The 22,851-nt window shown below is 47.4% G+C and overlaps 1 protein-coding gene across 3 annotated transcripts in view; it reads left to right on the top strand.

Annotated features, from left to right (window-relative positions):
- CFAP36 (cilia and flagella associated protein 36) overlaps positions 1–22,851 on the top strand; it is a 343,167-nt gene that overhangs the window by 120,265 nt on the left and 200,051 nt on the right. For all 3 annotated transcript variants that reach the window (XM_078649320.1, XM_078649319.1, XM_078649318.1), the window contains exon 5: positions 15,363–15,450. In XM_078649320.1, the coding sequence (XP_078505446.1) occupies positions 15,363–15,450 (88 nt within the window). The remainder of the gene's footprint in view (positions 1–15,362; positions 15,451–22,851) is intronic.

The raw sequence follows: 22,851 nt of genomic DNA, 5'->3' as shown, positions 1-22,851 counted from the left end.
TGAGTTTTGCGCAACTGTGTTTTATTGCTACACCTCTGAATGTATTGTGATGCATCATGTGTTTTCCCTCCTTACACCTCTGAATGAATGTTATGCATTGCATCATGTGTTATGTTCTTACACCCCTACAGGTATTGTGATATGTAGGTGGTTGTTTTCTCCCTAGTACAGGTGGTGCTAGTGAGGTCCTGTTACCAGTGATTACTGGTTGTGTGCTCTCTTTTTATATTGTGTGCTACAGTGATTTTTATTTCTACAAAGTTCTAAAAGTGCTGATACCCCTGACAGTGGTCCAAGTGGCCCTGTCCTGTACAATATCCCGTGTAAATTCCGCCCGTGCCTGTTGGCACAGTGTAACAAGATGTGTGTTTTATCTGATGTATATTTATTATAATACAAAGGCTATTTTTACATAACCTTGTGTGGAGTTTCCTTTGTGGTGGGCCTTTGGTTGTTGTTGCTGGGGTGCGTGCGCAAATACTTAACTTACATCGCCTCCAAGTTTAGCCTTGCTGCTCGCGCCACGTTACCTAGAGGGGAGCAGGGGTTATCTTGGCGTGTAACTCCCTTGCCCTGACTTGGGAGTGGTGGTCTCTGACTGACTTTGGCGAAAGCCCTGGCCAGCCTGGGGTCCCATTTCCAACATTGGCGGCAAGCGGTGAGGATAAGGATTTGTGTTTGCGTTGTACCACAGTAGCGGCTGGCCGCACTTCAAAGCTCTACATTTTTAGATAACCACATTTTGGGGATTATTGTTTTTGGTGAAATTCCATTGTTTCTTCTCCTGAAGAGTGTCATTTGATAATTGTGTTCAGTACATTTGTCCCCCGCCCTGCTTCCAGAGTTTGGTACCTGTGTCGCTTTTGGTCAGGTTGAGAAGTCAGGGGTGGTAGAAACTGCCTTACCGATCCGAGGGGAGGGTGTGTGTGGATGAATGGTGTGTTTTTCTGGACGCATGAGTGAGTTCTCTTTGATAAGGAGAGTGTTGAAGTTTTGGAATTGTGTACTCTTACTTCAGATTGCTAGGTCCCTTGTGTTGCACGTGTCTGTGAGCATCCTGTCAAGATGGAATCTCCTTTTAACCTCTGTGGCCTGTTTAAGTACAGTGTGCATGAGTTGGTACGGTTTTGTAAGGAGAGAGACATCCCAGTGAGTGAGTCAGACACCCAGTCCAAGCTTAGGGATAACATGATCCTGTGGCAGAAGAATGACTGGGAGCGTGAGCACAGTGAGAGGGAGAGGGCCCGGGCCGCACACCATGAGGGTGGTGGGTCTGAGGGGAGCCCTGAAGAGTCTGATGTGGAGAGTGAGTTTGACAGTGGATGGGCGCCAGCAGAGAGCGAGTACCCCCTAGATAGGGAGTCCCTTGCTGGGTCTAGTGTCAGATGTAGCACCCCATCCCTTTCCCTGTCCCCAGAGGAGTGGGTGGATAGGAGAGAAGAGAGGGAGCACCAGCTGGCCATGGAGAAGCTCAGGTTAGAGCATGCCAGAGAGATGGCGCAGCTGGGTGTGAGTGAGCGGATTGCAGAGGCTGAGAGAGCCTTGGCCAGGGAGAAGATAGCCCTAGAGTGTAGGTTATCCCCTGACCGCAGTCATAATTTTCTGGATCCCCCAGGGAGGGTTGAGTCCAGTGGTGGCAGCTATTTAAATGTTAGTATAGACAGTCCCACTCCCAGTTCCCCGAGCATGGTACCTGTTTCCCCAGAGGAGGAGTATAGGTTGAGATTCAGGGGCAGTAGGAAACTGTCTCACCAGTCGTGGGGAGAGTTTGTGGATGAATGTCAAGATGCACTGTCTGATTGGTCATCGGTTCACACAGAATGTGATTTTGTCAAACTGTTTGATCTGGTTCTCAGAGAGCAGGTGCTCAGTAGTTGTTTGCCAGGGTTGCGACAACACCTGTTGGACTATGGGTTGACTGATCCAGACACGCTTGCTGAGGAAGCAGAGCGCTGGGAAAGTGCTAGAGGTTCTCTAGAGTCATTGGTGAGTGACTCCGAAAGTAGTGGGTCAGGGATCTTCCAGCCCAGCGTGGTGGAAGAGGCTCAGTGTAGCCCAGCTAGGTCCCAGGATAGCGAGGAGGGTGTAGGGGCTTACTGCCTGGCTCAGTGGAGCAGGAGTAAGTGGGTGACCGAGGGTCCCCAGGTGCCCGATGCCCTGCCTCAGGACTTGGATGGTTTCTTTATGGAACACCAGGTTGGGGATCTAGGCTGTCCTGTTAGTCCATTTGAGGAGGATCTCCTAGTGAGTGGAGGACCTGGAGCGTCTGTAAACAGAGCTCCTGTGGTTCTAGAGTCCGGCAGTGTCGCTCCAGTTGGGAGGGCACAGAAGTCCGAAGTGAGGAGTGATTGGGGGATGAGTTTCCCAGTGGATGCACCAGTGGACCAGAGACTAGCCAGTTGGGCTAGATCTTCTTGGGGGGACCCGGGTGGCGCCACTTCTGGTCTGGGGGATCGTCACGCACTGTCAGGTGGACAGAGGGCGGGAGATCTGCGCCAGACAGACAGTCACACAACAGATGTGTCATTTGTTAGCCTCAGGGGGATTGTGTGTGAGTCCCCAGAAGTCCTGGAGTGCCAGGCAATGGTTCCACCAAAGGTTTTAGACCGGAGGTTGGAAGGCCAGGTTCAGGATCTGCCTGACCTGAAGGGTAGGACGTCTGTAAGTAGCGTCCTGACCGGTTCTTCTTCCAGAGGAACTTCTCCAGGTGGGAGAGGGCAGACCTCTGGAAGGGGGTGCAGAGGGTGGGAGAGCCCACCTCTGACCCCGGTGCAACCTGAGGGGTTAAACCCTGGGTTGGAATGGCGTTCTAGGTGTCCCCCTCGCACGGGGAGGAGGAACCCTAAAAGAAGAGGTAAGGGGAGGAGAGCCTTCCCTGAGACTCCTGGTCCGCCTGAGGTTGTAGACCCTAGGCTGGGGAACCAGTGGCAGTCTGGCCCTGTCTGGCAGACAGGAAGAGTGGAGAGTGACTACTATGGGCCTGGGGTTACTACCCCCCACTTCGTGAGTAGGCAGGAACCAGTGGCACCTGGGTGGCCTAGGGCCTGGTCCTGGCCGCGGACAGCTGAGGAGTACCAGTGGGGTAGCCCAGCTGGTCCTTACAGTAGCTTTAGAAGGAACCCTAGGGGTTCACCGTGGCATAGAACAGGAGGGTGTCCCGGCAGTAGCGGGCCTGCGTCCGTGTTCTATCGCCCCAAGCAGGGAAGTCCATCACGGTGGTGATTGTTCTCCCCTGCGTTTTGGCTGGAAGGGGGTTGTGTTGGACTTGGCCCGCAGGGCAGGTTCACCCCTAAACTTTTTGCTTTATGTGTGACCCTGTGTCAGTGATTTTTGGGTCTCTGCGCACTTTCCCCTGGGTCCCAGAGTGAAAGTGCGTGCGTGTAGCATGGCTGGCCTGCCCTCCCATAGGAATGCATGGGAATGTGTGTGTCCCTGGTAGTTCCTGATGCGTGAGGAGTGCAGGCTCGAGTTTAGTATGTGCAAACTCGTGAGAGTGAATGCTGCGAGATGGTGTCTGCGGCATGTATGTGTCTAGAAGGGAAGTGCTACTTCTGGACATTGAGATATGTGTGCAGTGAGGGTGCTGGAGCGTGATTGGCTGGAGCTGGCTGGCATGCCAGGCTCCAGGAAGTCTGGATGGGTCTGCCCGGTGGTGAGTGGGAGATTAGCATGAGTGATGTGTGGGAGGAGTGTACCTGTGTCCTGGATGGGCTGGGTTTTCCCCACACAATGCTGGCTCCGCCCCCCTGTGGTGTGTCTAATGACCCAAGCCCTGCCAGTGAATAGAGAGGGTGGTTGAGGTAAACAGAGTACTCAAGAACCAGCTGCGACTGGTTCCGCCCCCACCCTGCACCTTCAGACAAAGGAATGTACTGTATACAAATGGGGCTGTGTCCCCACAGAGGTTGTTCTTTCCTGATCCTACTTGAGGGGGCTGCTGCTGCTGGGGCCAGGAGGAACCGCCACTTGGACTGCCTCCCTGCCTGGAGGGCCAGTGAGCTGGCCCCTGGCCCAGCCTTGCTCCCCCCTGCCTGCCTAGGCAGCTTTGGTGCTGGTCCCTGGGCTTTTGGGTCCCCCAGCGCCTGGAAGCGCTTGCATTTTCCTCCTAGCGCTTGGGAGCGCTTGATTTCGGCCCCCGGCGCTTGATAGCGCTTTATTTGCTTTAAAAAGCCTAGGAGCGCCGTTTCCTTGCTCATAGCGCTTGAAGCGCTTTATTTTGCTTTTAGCGCTGTGAGCGCTTAATTTCTTTCCTGTAGCGCCTGGAAGCGCTGTGCCCGTATTTGGCGCTTGGGAGCGCTCTGTGTGCTTCAGCCGGTGCCCACCCGGCATTGCCCCGCACCTTGCGGTATTTTTCTTGGTCAGGATCGCCGCCGCCGCCCGGCCGGAAGTCAGGCAGGCCGGGGGCGGGACGAGCGAGACACCAGGAAGTTGATATAGTTCCCCGGGCCGCGCTCGGATTGGCTGCCGGCCCGGGACCTGCCTGAAGAGAGAAGCCGGAAGCAGCCACATCGTCCTGCCCGGGGCTCCCAAGTGTAGGGAGAGCCCCGGACCTTCCGCCAGCCCAGGAGAGAGAGAGGAGAAGCCTGCAGTCCAGCCGCGGGGCCCCCGTGGTGTGGGGAGAGCCCCGCAGCTGCCGATTGAGTGAAGGAGCCTGGAGACCCGGGGAGCGCCTGCCAGAGACCGGTGAGTGGGGCTCTGAGTGAGGCGGTTGGGGGGTGTGTCGGGCACGCTTTCGGTGCCGCCCCCGTGACCTGGGCCCCCTTCTCCCCTCCTGCTGGAGAGTTGCCTTCCCCCGGGGGCATTGGTGATTGGGAACCCCGAGGTTCCAGGTGGCATTTCCTTAGTTTTCGAGCCTAGGAGAGGCTCGTGTGGGCACTACTTAGTTCTCTGAGTCCCCAGGAGGGGGACTCCAACTACGCCCCCATTTTGTGTTCGGAGCCCTGAAAAAGGCTCAGGGGGCATAGTATTTGTCTAGAGCCACGAGGGCTCTGGGGCCATTTCCTTGCTTCGAGTCCCCAGGAGGGGGGCTCCAACGTAGGGGCAGTCATTTGTTTTTGAGCCCAGAGAGGCTCTTGCCCCCCACAGTCGTTTTAAGAGCCCAGAGAGGCTCTGAGAGGGCCACTCGTTTTGTGAGCCCAGAGAGGCTCCGCCGTTCCACAGTGGTGGTTCTTGAGCCAGAGAGGCTCCAACGTTGCCCTAACTTTCCCTGCACCAGTTGCCCATCACTTTGTGGGCAACTGCTACGTTTAGGCCCTGACATTGGGACACAGGGACAGTCACAGGTGGTGACTTCTGAGTTTTGCGCAACTGTGTTTTATTGCTACACCTCTGAATGTATTGTGATGCATCATGTGTTTTCCCTCCTTACACCTCTGAATGAATGTTATGCATTGCATCATGTGTTATGTTCTTACACCCCTACAGGTATTGTGATATGTAGGTGGTTGTTTTCTCCCTAGTACAGGTGGTGCTAGTGAGGTCCTGTTACCAGTGATTACTGGTTGTGTGCTCTATTTTTATATTGTGTGCTACAGTGATTTTTATTTCTACAAAGTTCTAAAAGTGCTGATACCCCTGACAGTGGTCCAAGTGGCCCTGTCCTGTACAATATCCCGTGTAAATTCCGCCCGTGCCTGTTGGCACAGTGTAACAAGATGTGTGTTTTATCTGATGTATATTTATTATAATACAAAGGCTATTTTTACATAACCTTGTGTGGAGTTTCCTTTGTGGTGGGCCTTTGGTTGTTGTTGCTGGGGTGCGTGCGCAAATACTTAACTTACATCGCCTCCAAGTTTAGCCTTGCTGCTCGCGCCACGTTACCTAGAGGGTGAGCAGGGGTTATCTTGGCGTGTAACTCCCTTGCCCTGACTTGGGAATGGTGGTCTCTGACTGACTTTGGCGAAAGCCCTGGCCAGCCGGGGATCCCATTTCCAACAGTTAGGCACTGGGAAATTAAGTGATTTGCCCAGAATCACAGGATGTTGCGCGTCCTTGCCAAGATTTGAACACGGTTCCCCAGATTTGAGGTCGACCGTCCTAGCCGTTAGGCCAACTCCTCTCCCCTCCTCTTCATCTTCATTGTACTTTGACAAGAGAGAGATTGCTTCAACAGCCTTCATTTCTCAATGCTATTGTATAGCAAAATCGGATTGTATGAGTCTAAAAAAGCTTGGACTTCACCAACATAAAAAAATAACTAATTTAAGTGTCCCCTCTACTCATCTCTCCCACCCTTTGAGTGTGCAGTTTATTTGTCAGGGATTTCTAGAACTTTTAAGTGGCAGATGTGTCAGGCATTGCAAAGCTGAAAAATCATGCTTACGATACATGCAGGGCTTGTTATAGCAGGATGATTACTGTAAACAATACACTGAACCTCAGGCGGAAGGTGGACTTTCATAGCCTTCTACAGCAATTGATGTGGATGTGCAAGACCAGTGCTATTCCCCAACAGAAAGATTGAAAAAGGCCTGGTACAGTGATAGATTATATAATGGAAAGCCCATCAAAGCTACAACAGTAAGCACATGACTCCACAGTAGACGTGCTTCACATAGAGTCAAAAGCTGTTGCTGAGATACCGAATTTACTGCTTTGACTTCTCTGCAAGTACTTGTTTAAGCAGAATCTGCCTCAAAGTTTACAAAAATCTCGGCCAGGTGATCAGGCTTGAGTGGACACATTGTCTCAACTTTTTCTATTGTACCAGGCCTGTGCAACCTTTGGCCTGTTACTCCTTAACATCCGCCATATAAGGTCTACTTTCTGATGGATACTGTCACAGGATCTTCCTGAGCAGGGTTCTTGTGAAGGCAAAGGACACTAAAGAGACACGTTTATTCTGTACTGTAACTCCTTTTATTGTTTTATGCAACAGCCAGTTGAGATAACCAAAGAATCCTGGTTAGAGGAGCAGTCCTGTAGACACCAAGGTTCTCCACGAGGTATCCCGAGTTCACTGGTCTTGAGCGGTTTCTCTCGACGAAATGAGAGAAAACAAGAAACACAACAAACAAAACCGGGGTCTGTGGCGGGATTATAGCCCTTCCTTTACAGGGTATGGGACGTGAGGGGCTTTCACCAGTTTCCCAGCACCAGGCGTGACGCTGTTACGACATTACGGTGCCCTCCCGTTACAGCGTTCCCTACTCCACCCAGTGCCCTGAGGGTCCCCGTAGCCTGGATTGTACCTTGTAAAGCTACCCTCCTCCTGGAGCGTGGTGGGGCAATGCTTAGTCTCATTGGCCTCCTGGCGTTTCGCTTTCCTCTAGGACGGGGTTCTCGACTTCATCTTCCTTGGATTTCCAAAGCACTCTGTCACCGACCGGCGTGGGCATCTCCCGTTGCTCTTTCTCCCTCTCTGCCTCTCCTTTCTGCTTCTTCAATCCGCCCGACGTGCTTTGCCAGACGCAGGTCTCCTCCGATAGGCCTGACGTCACTGGGCATGCCCGCGGGAGTCTCCATCGTGGTTGCTGTTAAAACTTCTAAAGGGCTCCTCCACAGCCTGCGTGTTAACTGACAGTATGTCAGTTACGGTATCTATAGGAGAGCAAGGTAACTCAATCGGCTGTGCATTCTCAGTCTCGTGACAGATACTTTTACCTGCAGATTGCTCACCTGTAGACCAGGTGTCAGACTGGATCCAGAAAAGCACCGGTAAAGAGAGCTGCACTCTGCGTCAGAAGTGACAACAGGCGACTCCACTGAGGCCATAAAGTGCGTGCTCTGGCACATCGACATCAATTCCCATATTTATGCACCTTCAATGTGGATCTGAAGTTGCAATCTCTGAGGAATTTCCTCATTCAAAACATTTTAAAGCCATACCAATGTCTCCTCCCCATAAAATCAGAAAATCAGATTATAAACCCCTGTAGGGATTTTGAGGGACACGTCCATCACAGACCCACAGTCTATCTGTTTATGGTGTTTGGGCTCTGACCATGACACCAGATCCTGTTTGTTCTGCCTCAGCTTGAACCCTAAGGCCAACAAGGAGCGGGAGGCCAAGCTCTTTATGTCCAGGGTCAAGAGCATTCACTGGTGTCAGAAATGTTCTCTATACTATTCCTGTTTTCCATCTTCCTCGCCCACCAAGCAAAGGAGACGCCACACAAAATGTAAAAAGAACTCAAAAGGTAAGTCTCCCAGATGTTCTCCGACTCTCACAGGAGATTCATTGGTCGAGCTATCAACTGAGGATCCTCCGGCAGCCCTGCTCCTCCATTAGGAAGGACTCCGGACAGACCTCCACTGTGACCAGAGCCTTCAGTGCCGGCTCCTTTGCATGAGTCTTCGACCTCACAATATCCCAAATTCCCGACTCCAGCCTCAGTTCCGGCGGTGTTCCTCAATGCCATGAAGGCATCAACACCATACGGACACCCTTCTGACTCGCTTGTTCCACCAAGGCTTCCAAGATTTCTGCAGTACCAACCGATGCCTATTGGCTAACCACCTTCGGATTTGACGCCTAAACTACAATGCTTTGACCCGGCACTTTGATTCTCGGTGCCACACCCGGCTTCATGGCTGGTCCCGCCTCCACCACCAGCTCCAGATACCGATACATAGTCACGGGCACCGCAGACCGACGTGGAAGCCATTGTTCACTCCCACAGGGAGGCACAGAGGCTCATGGAAGATAAAAGCGCTTTCCCAAAATCTTTGGCAGTGACTCTGACCCTGTAAACTACCTACATTATGAAGAGCAAGCACAGGACCCTCTACAAGACTTTCAGGGCCTGTCCTTTGCTGGTGGCCTAGACACTTCACCAGAATCGGCTATTGAGTTCCTCAGTGGACCATGAACACCGGAGGTGGTGTCACTCCACAAAATTATGCTGAATGCAATGAAGGCCTTGAATTTACAGTTGCCTTTGGCAGAAGTTAAAACAACATTCTAATGTGTGTTCTCTTGCCCTCTTCGACCATATCAGAACACTTTCTAACCTCCAGTGGGGCATTGCTGACACCTGTGCTGGCAGCTTAGGAGAATACATATTCTACGCCTTCAGTGGACAGACTTGTGGCCTGCCCGTAATTGTTCAGCACCTGTCTACCTGCCAAACCACTCCCCTCACCCATCACCGGAAACCCTGGTTATCCAGGCATGTTATGTTGTAGTGGCTTATAGTCACTTCCTAGGAAAGGTGGAGGGTTCCACCTTTAGCGGAGGTGTGCACAAATATTCTTCGACCATCTGGTCTTCCTCAATTTTTTTCTATACTCAGTGAATTATTCATAGAGAATTTCATTTCAAACATATAAGTGTTTATTTCATTTCTTTTCCAATTTCATTCTTCATCAATATCAGTCTATTCATTTGTAATCCATATCACTTCATAATTCCACATATACCCTATGCATTTCGGGTCATATGGGACCATTCCTCAGGAGTGCACTGACGGACCTTCTAAACAGTAGTGGCTTATAGAGCGCACAGCTGCCCCAGCAAAGTGGTGTCCCGGCGCTGAACGCAGAAAACTGCACAGCTAGTGGCCAAAGGCAACTTACAGGGGAGGGAAGAGGATTGTTTTGACAGCTTTAAGAAAAGGCAGATAAGACTTTATACTGCGGATGAAAGAAGGGAGCGCGTTCCAAAGTTTCGAGGCCAACGCACGGACGGAGCCTCCTCACCCTTGGGACAGCCACAAGATTCTGTCCCATAGACCGAAGTAGGCGGGGGGGGGGGGTATAAAATGTGTGCAAATTGGCCAGGATACCAGGAGAAGAAAAATTCAAGACTTTAAACGAAATGCAGAGGGCCTTGAATTCTATACGCTTGGCCACAGGTAGCCAATAGAGGCGACGGATGGCGTTAGAAGTGGTGCACCTCCTAGGCAGACCAAGAAAAGCTCGGGCAGCCGCATTCTGAACCCCAAATAGACAATTTCAGTCTGGTTGGACCCCAAATACAGGGAACTGGCATAGTCCAGTTTTGACATAATCAAAGCCTGGACAATAACCTGCCTGATTGGGGGATCAAAAAAGCCCAACAATGGTTTGTGCCCCCGCAAAAGTCCAAAACTGGTCCCGGCCGGTTTCTTGATTTAGGTGCAGAAGCTAAGAGCATTGTCGATCCAAACCCCCAGGTTTTTTACTACCTGTTTACAGGCAGGCGCCAGCCCCAACGAGGCCGGCCACCAAAGCTCACTCCACAGCCCTGAGTCTCTCCCTACCAGCAGTATCTCAGACTTGCTGGCGTTGAGCTGGAGACAGTTGGCAGTCATCCACCCCACAACAGCTTTAAGATCGCTCCGGAACTTACAGGCGTCCCAAGTAATGTCGTTGGTGAGTGTGACTACCAGCTGAGTATCGTTTGCATAAGATATTACCCTTAGCCCTCTGTTCTTAGCAACTGTCGCCAGTGGTTGGACATCTAGGTTGAAGAGGGTAGGGCTCAGAGATGAGCCCTGCGGTACCCCATGCTTGGTGGCATAAACTCTGGAGACAAAGGGAGGGGCGGCTACCTGGAAGGACCTCTTGGCAAGAAAAGAGTCAAACCACTCCAGGGCGAAACCCACTATGTCCACCTCCTCCAATCGCCTCAGCAGAATCTGGTGGGAGACCATGTCGAACGTGGCACTGAGGTCGATCAAAATCAGTGCCGAGGTACGACCCTCATCTAGGGCCCATCTCAGATGCTCGGTGACAGCAAGAAGAGCAGACTCCGTATTGTGTCCAGTATATTATTATGCTCCAGATAACCCGTCAAGATGGTATTGACGTGGGCCTCTGAGATATTAGAGACCCAGGGCAGGAGGGAGATGGGACGAAAATTCTCGGGTTTGGCAGTGTCCAGATTGGGTTTTTTTAACAAGGGGACGACCCTCGCATGTTTCCAGGTGCTTGGAACGGCAGCCGACGAGAGGGATAGGTTGATCACATGACTCAGTGGAGGGATGAGCACAGGTAGGATTTTCAACGAGTAGGCTGGCTTAAGAGGATCGGTGGGGGAACCGGATTTGACTTTGCTGCAAAGCACAGACAGCTTCTCTTGGGAGATAGCGGGGAGAGTGGTCAGAGTGCAAAGAGTAGGGGTACGAGACACTGGGTCAGAGCCCGACGCGACCTGGAGGAAGGATTGATAGATCTTCTCTACCTTCTCGATAAAAAAGGAGGCTAGAGTGTTGCATTGCTCGTCCAAAGATATCGGCGTAGCAGTCAGGGCTGTGGAGGTTTTCAGTTCCTTCAGTATCGAAAAGATACTTTTAGAAGGATTCACACTGCTCTTAATCTCCTCCTCATAATAAGTGGCCCATACAAACTGTATTGACCTATGGTATTGCTTGATCACAGTTTGATAGGGCCTCTTCAAGTTGGGGTCATAATCCCTTCTCCATACTCTCTCCAACCTCTTGCACTCTTTGCGCATGGAAGTGAGCGTAGAGTTGTACCAGGGACTAGATATGCAGCTGCAGCTTTTACACCACTTTGCTGGCATAAGGAGGTCGAGGGCACCAAGAATCCAATCTGACAACAATTTATCGGCAGAATCTGGGTCGGCTGGAAAACTTGGCAGAGATGTGAAAAGAAGGACTTGGAATTGTGCAAAGTTAAGTTTATGCCAAGGTCGCCTAAGTGTACGCTTCTGGGACGCCCTGCACAAGGGCACAACTCCAGGGAGTGTCATTGTTATCAGAAAATGATCCGATCAGCACGTAGGGGAAGAAGGGTGAACAGTCAGGTGAGCAAGATTAGTAAAAACCAGTAAATGACCTGCAGAGTGTGTTGGGCCTTGCACTAGTTGAACTAGCTGACATGCCGCAAGATCGTCCAGAAAGTTGCCCATGTCAGCATCCTAAGGGTTGTCCAAATGCAGATTCAGGTCCCCAAGTATACTGAAATTAGCCGCTCAGGTATGCAAATCGGTGACACTTTCCCTACTGTGGCATCAGACAGGGAGTACAGACGACTGGGGGTTTGGGGCAACAAAGCTTTCTCGACTCGGAGCGTGGCCTTACCATTTTTTAAATCGAACTGTCTGCTTGCTTGGTATACTCAAGCACTATGGGACATGGCCTAAATGATGCTGCCTCACATCCCTCTAGACATGAAGGAGCACTTTCAGGAGGTTATTGCCGTCATATCATTAAGTCAGGCCTGGACACGGCTGTCTCTGTGGCCCAGGCTAGAGTGACTTCCATCTCAATCTGTCGGCATGCTTGATGGGCCATCCTTTTGATGGGGTACGCTTCTTTGGTGACAAAGCTGGTTCGGCTCTGGAGAGATTTGAAGTGTCAAGAACCACGGCACGTTCAATGAATCTTCAGCTTTTACCACCAGTCAAGACCTTCTGGTCCTTCCGCTGCTTTCATGGCTTTGGGAGAGGTTCCTCCTTCTGCTCCAAACTGTACCGGCCGCAACAGCGGCAACCTAATTCCCTAATTCGTCAGGACAGGGGCCATGGTGGTGGATGGGGCCTTGATCTGCTTCGCAACACTCTTCCTCCTCCCCTGCACCTCCAGGAAAGCAGGTCTAGTTTGTTTCTCCAAGCTCACACTAAGCCTGTGGGAGGGCGGGTGTCCCATTTTCTTCTGGCCTGGAAGGCCATTACTTCGGGCTAGTGGGTCCTTCAGATCATAGAAAAGGGCTAAACCCTTCTCTTCCTACAGGTTCCAAACTTCCCCCCCATCCCCCTCCCCCTCCCAATGATTCAGCCATTCTACACCAGTAAGTGGCAGCACTCCTTCTGAAAGAGGTGATGGAGTTGGTGCCACAGACGGAAAGAGGACAAGGTTTCCGCGCACGTTACTTCCTGGTGTCTAAGGAGGACGGTGGCCTGCATCCGATTCTAGACCTCAGGAGCCTGAACTTCATCAAAAAAGGAGAAGTTCAAAAGGCTTTCCCTAGCTCAAGTTCTATTGGCATTGTGGCTTGGAGACTGGATTGTGTTATTGGACCTGCAGGATGCAATTTTTAACATTCCTATTCTGTGGTCCCATCTGAAGTACTTCCAGTTTGTAGCATGATCTATGAACTACTAATTTGCAGTTCTACCATTTGGATTGACATCGCCACCTCGAGTCTTCACAAAGCTGATGGCAGTGGTGGCAGCCCATCTCCTTCGTTCAGGCATACCCATTTTCTCATACCTGGATGACTGGCTCATCAAAGCCAGCTTGCTGTAGATAGTGATGCATTATTTGTAGTTGACGGCAGCTCTGCTCTTCGACCTGGGCTTTTCAGTCAACAAGCCAAAATCTCACCTGCGACCCTCCTCATGACTCCAGTTCATAGGGTTGGTACTGGATACCACGCTTCTCCATACCTTTCCTATTCTGCAGGGGAAAAATTGGGATCTTTTTTCTTTAATAAATCCAAAACTACTGAATAGATTTACACCAAATTACAACAAACATTTACAATGCAATAGGTCTTTCATGTGTTGAAGTTGGAGCTGTTGCCGTTGAAAATAAAAATGTTTTTACTCTTGTTATTTATTCGTAATGGAGTTATTATATTTGCATAGCACAATTGCCAACAGTATAAAAAAGCAAAAGTAAAACAAAATGTAAGTCCTGTTGCATTGGAAATGCAATCGGTCCTGCATTTGTTGGAGTTATTGGCATTATAAATGCCAATGTTTTTTACCTAGCCATATTGCGGGGTGCAGTACCATATGTGGTCAAAAAAAGAGGTCCCATGGGACCTCTTTTGGCCACATATGGTACTGCACCCTATAAAGTTGGAGTTATTGGCTTTATAAATGTCAATGTTTTTTACCTAGCCATGTTGCAGGATGCAGTACCATATGTGGCCTTGGGACCTCTTTTGGTCACATATGGTACTGCACCCTGCAGAAGATATGGTAAATCCACCCTACCCATATTGCATTGCATGCAAGACAGTAAGTACCACAAGTACATTCAAATAGCTATGTCCATACATACAATTAGTAGTTTTGAAATGTGACAAAAGAATTATTATATTATTTCCAGATTAGGTTTTACTCTGTGTGGAGCTGATGAACTGAAACTTTTAGAAGGTCTCATATAAATGTGAGATGTTCTAGTGAGTAAAGTACCATTGCCAACCTTGCTTAGTACCAAACATGTATTCTGCCTGAAGCTCTTTAAGAAAATAGTGCTCTGAGGCTGTAATTAAAACCAAGGGAGTATCAACACATGTAACAGGGGAGGTTCTCATGGGTTACAAGAGACAAGGCGGTACAAAGAAGGGACTACTAAGCCCATTGACCAATGAAAAGCCAAAATGTACAAAGGACAGGGACCAATTAAAAAGACGAGAGGAAAGTTTACTTTTGTTTTTTTATTCGAATTGGAGTTATTTTATTTGCCTAGCACTATTGCCAATAGTATAAAAAACAAAAGTAAAAAACACTGTCATTTTCAACACCAACAGTCCTTATTTTATCAAATGCGAGACTTATTGCATAGGAAATGCAATCAGTCTTGCATTTGTTGGAGTGATTGGCATTAGAACTGCCAATGTTTTTTATCTAGCAATGTTGCATGGTGCTGTACTATATGTGGTCAAAAGAGGTCCCATGGGACCTCTTTTGGCCACATATTGTACTGCATCCTGCAAAGTTGGAGTCATTGGCATTATAAATGGCAATGTTTTTTACCTAGCCATGTTGCAGGGTGCAGTACCATATGTGGCCAAAAGAGGTCCCAAATCCACCCTACCCATAGGGTTGATCGTACGCATTGAATCCTTCATCTTTCAGCAAGACAAAGCATTTAAGAACTGGGTTCGAGTCTCAGCTATGACGGTGAACATCCTGTGATTCTGGGCAAATCAATTAATCTCCTCGTGCCCAACAAAAAATGAATTTGTCCTCGTAATGGAACTGGTGCTATGTAAAGCGCTCTGATACCCGATTCGGGTCAAGGTTGCGCTATATAAAACTCTGTAAAATAAAAAACCTTCCATTGACACCATTATCATTATGACAATCTTGCACAGTTCTAAGACTCTACCATCAGCTGTTTACAAGGGTTGATGACAAACATTTTTTGCTTACTGTGATGAAGTTTCACTGCATCATCAAAACAGCTAAACACATGATAGTTTTATTGTTAATCTTTGAATGTGTGCTGACAGAAAAGTGTGCAATAATCAGTTTACCACAAAGATGTGCTATTTAGGGTCTCTAAATAATGCTCTCAGTGGAGGTTGTGATGGTGCAGCAAACAGGGAAATGTGAGTGCTAAAAAGGCCTAGTGATCTGTGTCCTTCGTCATGATCTAAGTGAGTATTATATACAGTATGATTATTGCTGTTTTAGCTGTAATACGGAATTTCAGTATTCCACTTAGGTGGGAAACGGTATACTAGTCTCAAATGCTCAAAATGTGTTCTCTAAAAAGTTTGCTGTATTTATTTCTTAGGAGTACTCCCTGATTGTTTGACAAATGGTTCTGATGCACTTACTGATCTTGAACAGCAAGAGATGGAATTACTATCAGAAGCTATTAGGTAATGTATTTTGCATATCAAGAATGTCTGTTTTAATATTGGAACTCCTAACGTGTAAACACATTTTTTTCAGTAGTTTCAAAAACACTAGCACTTTCTGATAAAATCCTGAACTGCTTTGCAGTCAGTAGAATGTTTGTTGTAGTCTAAGCCTATCCATTGATATAAAAAGCAGTGAGGTCGACTAATGAAAGCAATATGTTTGGAGTATGTGGGACAGCTTGTTGGTATTTTAAGAACTCTTGATTTCTGTTTGTTAAGACATAGTGAGACTTTGGGTCTGATAAAGTTAGCTTTAATGGCCATTTTCACTCCGTGAACGTGTAAGGCTTTAGAATTAGGAATACTAGTGCTGATGGTACTGTGTAGGCAGGGCCTGCTTCCTCCAAATCTCCTCCTAGCTAAATGGTATGGTTTATCACGATCTGTAACCTGTGTAAAAATGATCTCCAAGATATTAATTATGTTTTATATATTTGTCCTGCTTTGCTAATATACCTGACGGGAATGGCTGAAGCCAATATGTTTGCAGTTACCTGTCCACTCAGCATCAGCAGTACTACAATCCCTTTATGCTCCTCCAAATGAAATATTTTGTAATAGAATTTTTTATTTTTTATGTGCTTTTTAAAATTATATTAAGGTGCATTAGTTGGTATGTTGTAAAGGTTGATAGGGTTCCCTATGTGGGCGTTTTGTTGGCTTTTTATGTATTAATCGTTGGTATTGTTTAATTGTAATTCTGTGGTATATAAATGAATTATTTCTATATATATTTCTCAAATTCTTGGACTGAGGGAATTAAAGACATTCTATACTTCATTCTGTATAACATGCTGCTGCTTGTTGTAATTTTGTTAAATGGTAGTTTTTTAGAACCATGGATATCTTCTATGATTGTCAGATCTCATGTTGGGGTGGAATATTTTACTATGAGTATTTAATTGCAAATTAGAATCTTATCTCATGTATACACATGTAAGTGTGGGATTTTATGTGGACCTCTTTGGGGTTCCCTAATCATAAATAAAATAAACTTAAAACTTTAGAATTAGGAATAATAGTGCTGATGGAACTTCCAAAGTGGGTGTCAATGATTTACCAAAATATTTTTAGCTGAGCTGTGGTTCTTTCCTTTATCATGCTGTCATTTTTAGGTCTCGCACCTGGCGACGCAGCGCGAAGCGCTGTCGCCAGCGGGATCTATTGTTGCTGACTTGCCTCGGAAGGGAGACAGGAGATGGGCACGCGCAGGACGAATGGAGGTCGTGAACGCGCCCATGAACACGCACGTAGCGCGATGTGCCCATCTCCTGTCCCCCTTCGGTCCTCACCAGCCTCATGTAATTATTATTTTTTTTTTAAATGCGCATGCGTGCTCTAAACGTACAGGGGAAACAAAGAAGGCTTGGGTCTATACACTATCTGGCCTAGACCACTCAAACTGAGACAACAAAGAAACAATTGGCCAGGTAGGTTATTTCGCAACCAAGTCTAGTCCCACTTACCAAATTAATCTAAGTGGACACACTTGTGATTTAGTATTTTTACTTATTTTTTCATTTTTAGCAGTTCATTTCATAAATGGCTGAAGAAGGGTACAATCAAATAGCAGAAAAATTCACATAAAGTATACACTTTTCAAACATAAAATGTACAATCACCGTGAATGAAACATATTTACAAATATACAATTGATACAAACAAGAACAGTAAAAAACGTGAAATGCCTATTCTCATTAAATGTTCAAGGCACCAGTCCTAGTATCTAACCTACAAGCAAGCAGGAAGCTTTTTAAGATGTAATTATTAGCCTGCTGGCTTGCCTATACTGGAATACAGCGATTTACTAGGGTCAAAAAATCAGGTTAGATTAATCTATAATAGAACTCCTGATATGCCCTTCCTGTAAATTCTTCCAGTATCATGCCAACGCGTTTCGAACCCACACGATATTCAGGGGTTCTCCTCAGGACCTGGACTGAAAAATTGTCCTGTACTGTAAAGTGTAAAAAAATGACATCGTGTAAGAAGCTGATTTCCTCTAAGCTTTTACTCCCTCTCGAAATCTCAAAATGTGTACCTGAACTGTGGCGTGTTTGACAATGTTCTCCTTCTTGTCAGGGAGACTGCGATTCTGTAAATATACAAAGAATCGTTTCAGCGCCAACCTAGTTAGCTACAGTACTTTCAAGTGGGCAGCGCGGCAAAAACAACATAAGTGGTGTTAAAGGGATCCTACCTCAAGGCAGGATTATTCAGTCTTCACGCTTGTTTAATGTCTGCAACAAGGATGAGAACCACTTTTAGTATTTTAATGATTTTAATGAACTTGACAAGCTGGCTACCTGATGCATCAAGCATTAAACGTGTCCAATGCACATACCTCCTCACAGAGGTCACTCGCGTATAAATCAGCGATGTCTCTCCAGAGCCTGCCGGTCGGGTGTTCGTTCACCGCCTCTGTCTCACGAACTGCTTGCACTTCGGCGTCTGACGTCAGTTTGTGTGGGCGGGCGGGCCGCTAGTCTTCTTACCCGCGTGGCTACTGCCGGGGCGCCTGGTCCTTGTAGTCCGCAGTTATTTGCAAGGTGTTTATTGCGTGTTACGGCAGACAGGGGCTATTGCTTTTCATTTGTGTTGCCCAGTTTAGATCTGACAGCGCTGATCGTGTAGGAGGATCAAGTAAAGGCACACGGTCCATGTAAACCTCAAGTTGTAGCTAATTGTCTGAAAGATGGAGGAAACTGCAGACAGACGCACTACCTTTCGCTCAAATTATTCAACTCCGACATTTCATTTAGACCGGTACTGGTCGTGTTAAATTTCAGGATTAGAAGGGCCTCTCTTCGCGATAATTGCAAATCCGGGTCCCCTCCTATACCTTGGGCGATTTTGATCGATGATAGAACAGTCCATTTGAATTCATTCGGGCCATGCTTTTGTTCCATGTAGTGTGGCACCAAGGGGGCCGACATAACTTTGTTCTTAATCCTGGAGCGATGCTGTATGATCCTTTGTCGTACCTCCTGCGTGGTTTTACCGATGTATATCAGTTGACACGGACATTTAATGGCATACACCACGTATTTTGATTTACAGTTTGTGAACACATTGTGTCTCCAAAAGATTTTTCCATCGCTGAACAATGTGCCCTCTTCAGTTGTCTCGCAAACTGAGCAGGTCCCACATTTGTGATGTCCTGTTACTGGCCCTGCCCCAAGAATTGTACTTTGGACTGTCTTTTTCACCAACGGGCGTGTTGACACTATTTGTTGTCCAATGCTCCGGTTTTTTTTGAGCGCGAAGAGTGGTTTGCCGACTTCTGGAAGGACATCTTCCACCAGATGCCAGTGATTGCGAATGATTTTCTGGACAGATTGAGTGTGAGGTCCAAACGTGGACACACATACCAGTCGTTCCATAGGCAATTTATCTTTCTTTTGTAACAGGTGTTCTCTGGGTGTCCATTGAGCCCTCTTCATTGAGTGCCTGACTAGTTTCCGTGGGTAACCTCTTTCTTGAAGTTCGTGGCATAGAGCTTCCCCGTGTAGTTCAAAATCTTCCACCCTCGAACAGTTCCGTCTCACCCTTAGAAACTGTCCATAGCGTTGTTCTTGTCTGTATCTGAAAAAAACAGACAAGAACAACGCTTTGCATTACCGTAGCTACCACCCGAGAAATCTGAGAAATAACCTCCCCTATGGACAGGCTAATAATTACATCTTAAAAAGCTTCCTGCTTGCTTGTAGGTTAGATACTAGGACTGGTGCCGTGAACATTTAATGAGAATAGGCATTTCACGTTTTTTACTGTTCTTGTTTGTATCAATTGTATATTTGTAAATATGTTTCATTCACGGTGATTGTACATTTTATGTTTGAAAAGTGTATACTTTATGTGAATTTTTCTGCTATTTGATTGTACCCTTCTTCAGCCATTTATGAAATGAACTGCTAAAAAAAATAAGTAAAAATACTAAATCACAAGTGTGTCCACTTAGATTAATTTGGTAAGTGGGACTAGACTTGGTTGCGAAATAACCTACCTGGCTAATTGTTTCTTTGTTGTCTCTGCTCTAAACGTACAGCATGCCCCACTTACTAGCTCACGTGATGACTTTGCGCTGGTCTCGTGTCTTCAGCAGATTACTGCAGCACCACGCGGGGCTCCGTCTTGATCACAGGAGCCCCGCCTGAAATCCTGCTTTGGCCGCACCATGTGGCATTCACGAAGGCGGGCTCCCAACGTACTTCTGCCTTATGTTTTTCCTTGGGCGATTTGGCAGCCCCCTCCCTGGGCCGCATGAGCCACGCAGCACTCACTAAAGTACGGCTGCTTTTCAAGTCCGCAGGCGCCGCCATTGGGCAGGAGCCACAGAACACGCGAAAGTTCCAGGTACAGCGCATGAGCGGGCAGCCCTCGCCCTCCCAGGTCTCCTCCCCGGCCCAGATGTGGAGCTGCTTTCTGTTTTGCTTGTTGAAATCAGAAGGCGGCGTTCTTTCATTTTCATGAGTCAGACTGCAGCCACGCTCTGTTCAGAAATTAGGCACTGCCTCCCCCTAGTGGACAAATATGGTCCTTGCATCACAGATATAAATAACACTTTCCACTGCACGCAGCAGAAGCAAAAAATAAATATGCAGCCGTGTAGCGAGGATGCAAAGTTAGCCTAACGCGAGAAAGGAAAGTGCCTCCCTCGCCCCTTTGTTTGGCATCTAAAAATAACTCTAATTTGGGTGCTGTTTTACCCTCTTACCCTTGGGCCCCATTGCCTCTCCTATTCTATTAATAAATAAACACCTGACGTGCTCTCTGATCCTTGCAGGGAGGCAAACAGCAGAACTTAAATACGGTAAGTAATAAGTATGCGCTTCCCTAGTCGGAGTATACAGCCCACCACCCCCGGGTACATCTAGTCGTCCAACAGCTGCTTCTGACGCCCGGCATTACTGTTTCTGTACACAAAGCTATCCATTCAGAATGGCTAGAGGGCAGGTGGAGGGAGCACCACAAGGGAAAAGTAGGACAGAAGCCATTGACACATAAAAGTACAGATCCACAGACTATTTCAAAAAGTAAAAGAATAAAAGCTGGACAAATATTCACAGTTTTCAGATTAAAATGGATACATGCATGGCGCCTAGGGTATGTTTGCCTTGGCAAATAAACGTTGGTCTTCGCTCGACTTCTAATTTTCCACATATCAAGAAACCCATAACCAGTGATTTGGACACAAACGCCATATTGAAGGCAAATCCACCTAAATCAGGTTTCGAGCTCCTCGATAGCTTGTTAGACATAGCTGTCTCTTTTCTAACATTCATAAAGAAGCATCTAGTCTACGGATTCAACACTATTTTCAACAAGCATTTGCAATGCAATAGGTCTCGCATTTACGCGAGTTTGACCTATTGGCATTGTAAATGACAATGGCTTTTACTCATGTTTCAAAAACCAAAACATAAATACAAGGCAATGTCATTTACAATAAAAATAGCTCAAACTCTCGCAAATGTGAGACCTTTTGCATTGCAAATGTTTGTTTTCTGTGGCCTCAAATTTCATGTCTTCAGCCAATTAAAGGAGTGATTGTAGACAACTGGCTTTCTATGCTTCATTATAACTATATACTGATACCCTGAAGTTCTAGGGGCCACCGATGTTACTAAATAAAACCTTTTTGTTTCTACTTTATAAACTATTCCCTCCGCTTCATCCTGCCTCTCCTTGAATATTTATCACTTTATCACTTCAAATGGCCCCTTCTGCCTCTTTGTTTGCGCCCTGGGGGGCTCTGCAAATCACACAGTACTTTGTGTTTACAAAGCTTTCTCTGAGAGGGGATAGAGGTGGGGGCTCGCGGGACTGGGCACCCCCAGCCTCTCCTCTGCATATGTGTCTCCCCCTGCTGTGCCTTTGTCACTGACACCACCGAGGAAAGCGCGGCTGTGGGGTAGGTGTGACTGTCTACCTTTTCTCGGTACCCCGGGCTGCAGTGCCATAAAGATTATAAAGCCAAATGCTGAATGGAATGCACGTAATGCCTACAATAGGATCTTAAACGGCAAGTACAGCACTAGTCCCTCAAAACTAGTGGCCCCAAAACTTAACAATCTGTACCACTGTTCTCAATCTTGATAATCCGAACTTGTTTCGACATTTGGCGTTTAAGTTAAATTAAACAACACTGCCCTTTGTTGGCCCCCCAAAAATGATCACAACATATAGTTCATATCCCCATGTCTCACACCAAAACACAAGCCAAAGAATGCGTACAATTTGTGACGAGATGTTAGTGGTGGGAACTAGTGACGCCAACATTCATTGGTGGTAAGAGCCTGGACAATGAACAGGGAGTATATAGCGCTGCAAACGTCCCGGGTTTACCAGTAGAACTGCAAATAGTCGATGACTGCCCTGGAAAATATTTGGCATTTTTGGTGAAAGTGAAACACACAAAAGGTGATAAATATCCTTATGTAGCTGTGCGGGATTGGTAAGGAATCCAGACCAAAAAGCAGTTTAAGTAGCACAAATGATAATGAGTCAAAGCTGCATTTAATTACCTCCCAGTGACACATTGCCATGTGTTTTATATGTTGGTGAGTCCTGTCAAAATAATTCACGGTGTCCCATCGTCGCTACAAAATTATAGTCCTACTTCTATGTTCTTGGCATGTCCCAGTCTTGTCGCCCTTTTCTGAAACCCAGACAGGCATTCTGAAGAATCCAGAACCCAAGGTGACCCCAGGGGTCTTGGGTAGGGCTTGCTTAGGTCCATATCCAGGACCCTCCTCGCGCTTCTCATGAAGAAGGCCACCAAATTCTCACATTCATGGCCCTAAATGGTTAATCCTTCCATTCTTAGAACAGATAGCCAGGCGGTGTAATTTACCCCCTCTGTTAGATTTCCCACCTGCAGTTACGATGAACGCTTGGTATCCAAGGAAGTGATTGAGCGCACTTAGACAGCGGCCGCGCCTTCCTGCACGCGGCTTAGTTCAATTTAGCAGCCGGCTCTTTTCTACAGCCAAGCCATTAAGACACAGAAAAGAAGAACAAAAACACGTAAAGCGCACCAATACCTTCGAGTCGAGTTCGCGCTATATAAAACTGCAATTAAAAAGTCAAAAGCGCTTCCTTCCGAGCTCTCCCTCCTGTTCAACTCAGAAGAAAGCAGCTTAAGTAAGAAAGAAGATACCGGTGTTGAGTTGCATTTAGTTTTAGAACTCTGGTTGTGAGTAGTCTTGACTTTTTGTCTGTGGCGTGTCTTGGTATTAGGTTATCAAAACCTGGTCACCCTGACCTGCCTGCACGTGGAGAAGGCTGGATGTCTGAAGAAAGCAGCGCAGGAGGAGTACAGTGTCATGGAAGGTTTTCTGTGCGCGCACATGAACT

The sequence above is a fragment of the Lissotriton helveticus genome, chromosome 6, assembly GCF_964261635.1.
Source record: "Lissotriton helveticus chromosome 6, aLisHel1.1, whole genome shotgun sequence".
NCBI classification, from domain to species: domain Eukaryota; kingdom Metazoa; phylum Chordata; class Amphibia; order Caudata; family Salamandridae; genus Lissotriton; species Lissotriton helveticus.
Note: the sequence above shows the minus strand (reverse complement) of the source record. Positions and strands in the feature narration are given on the sequence as shown.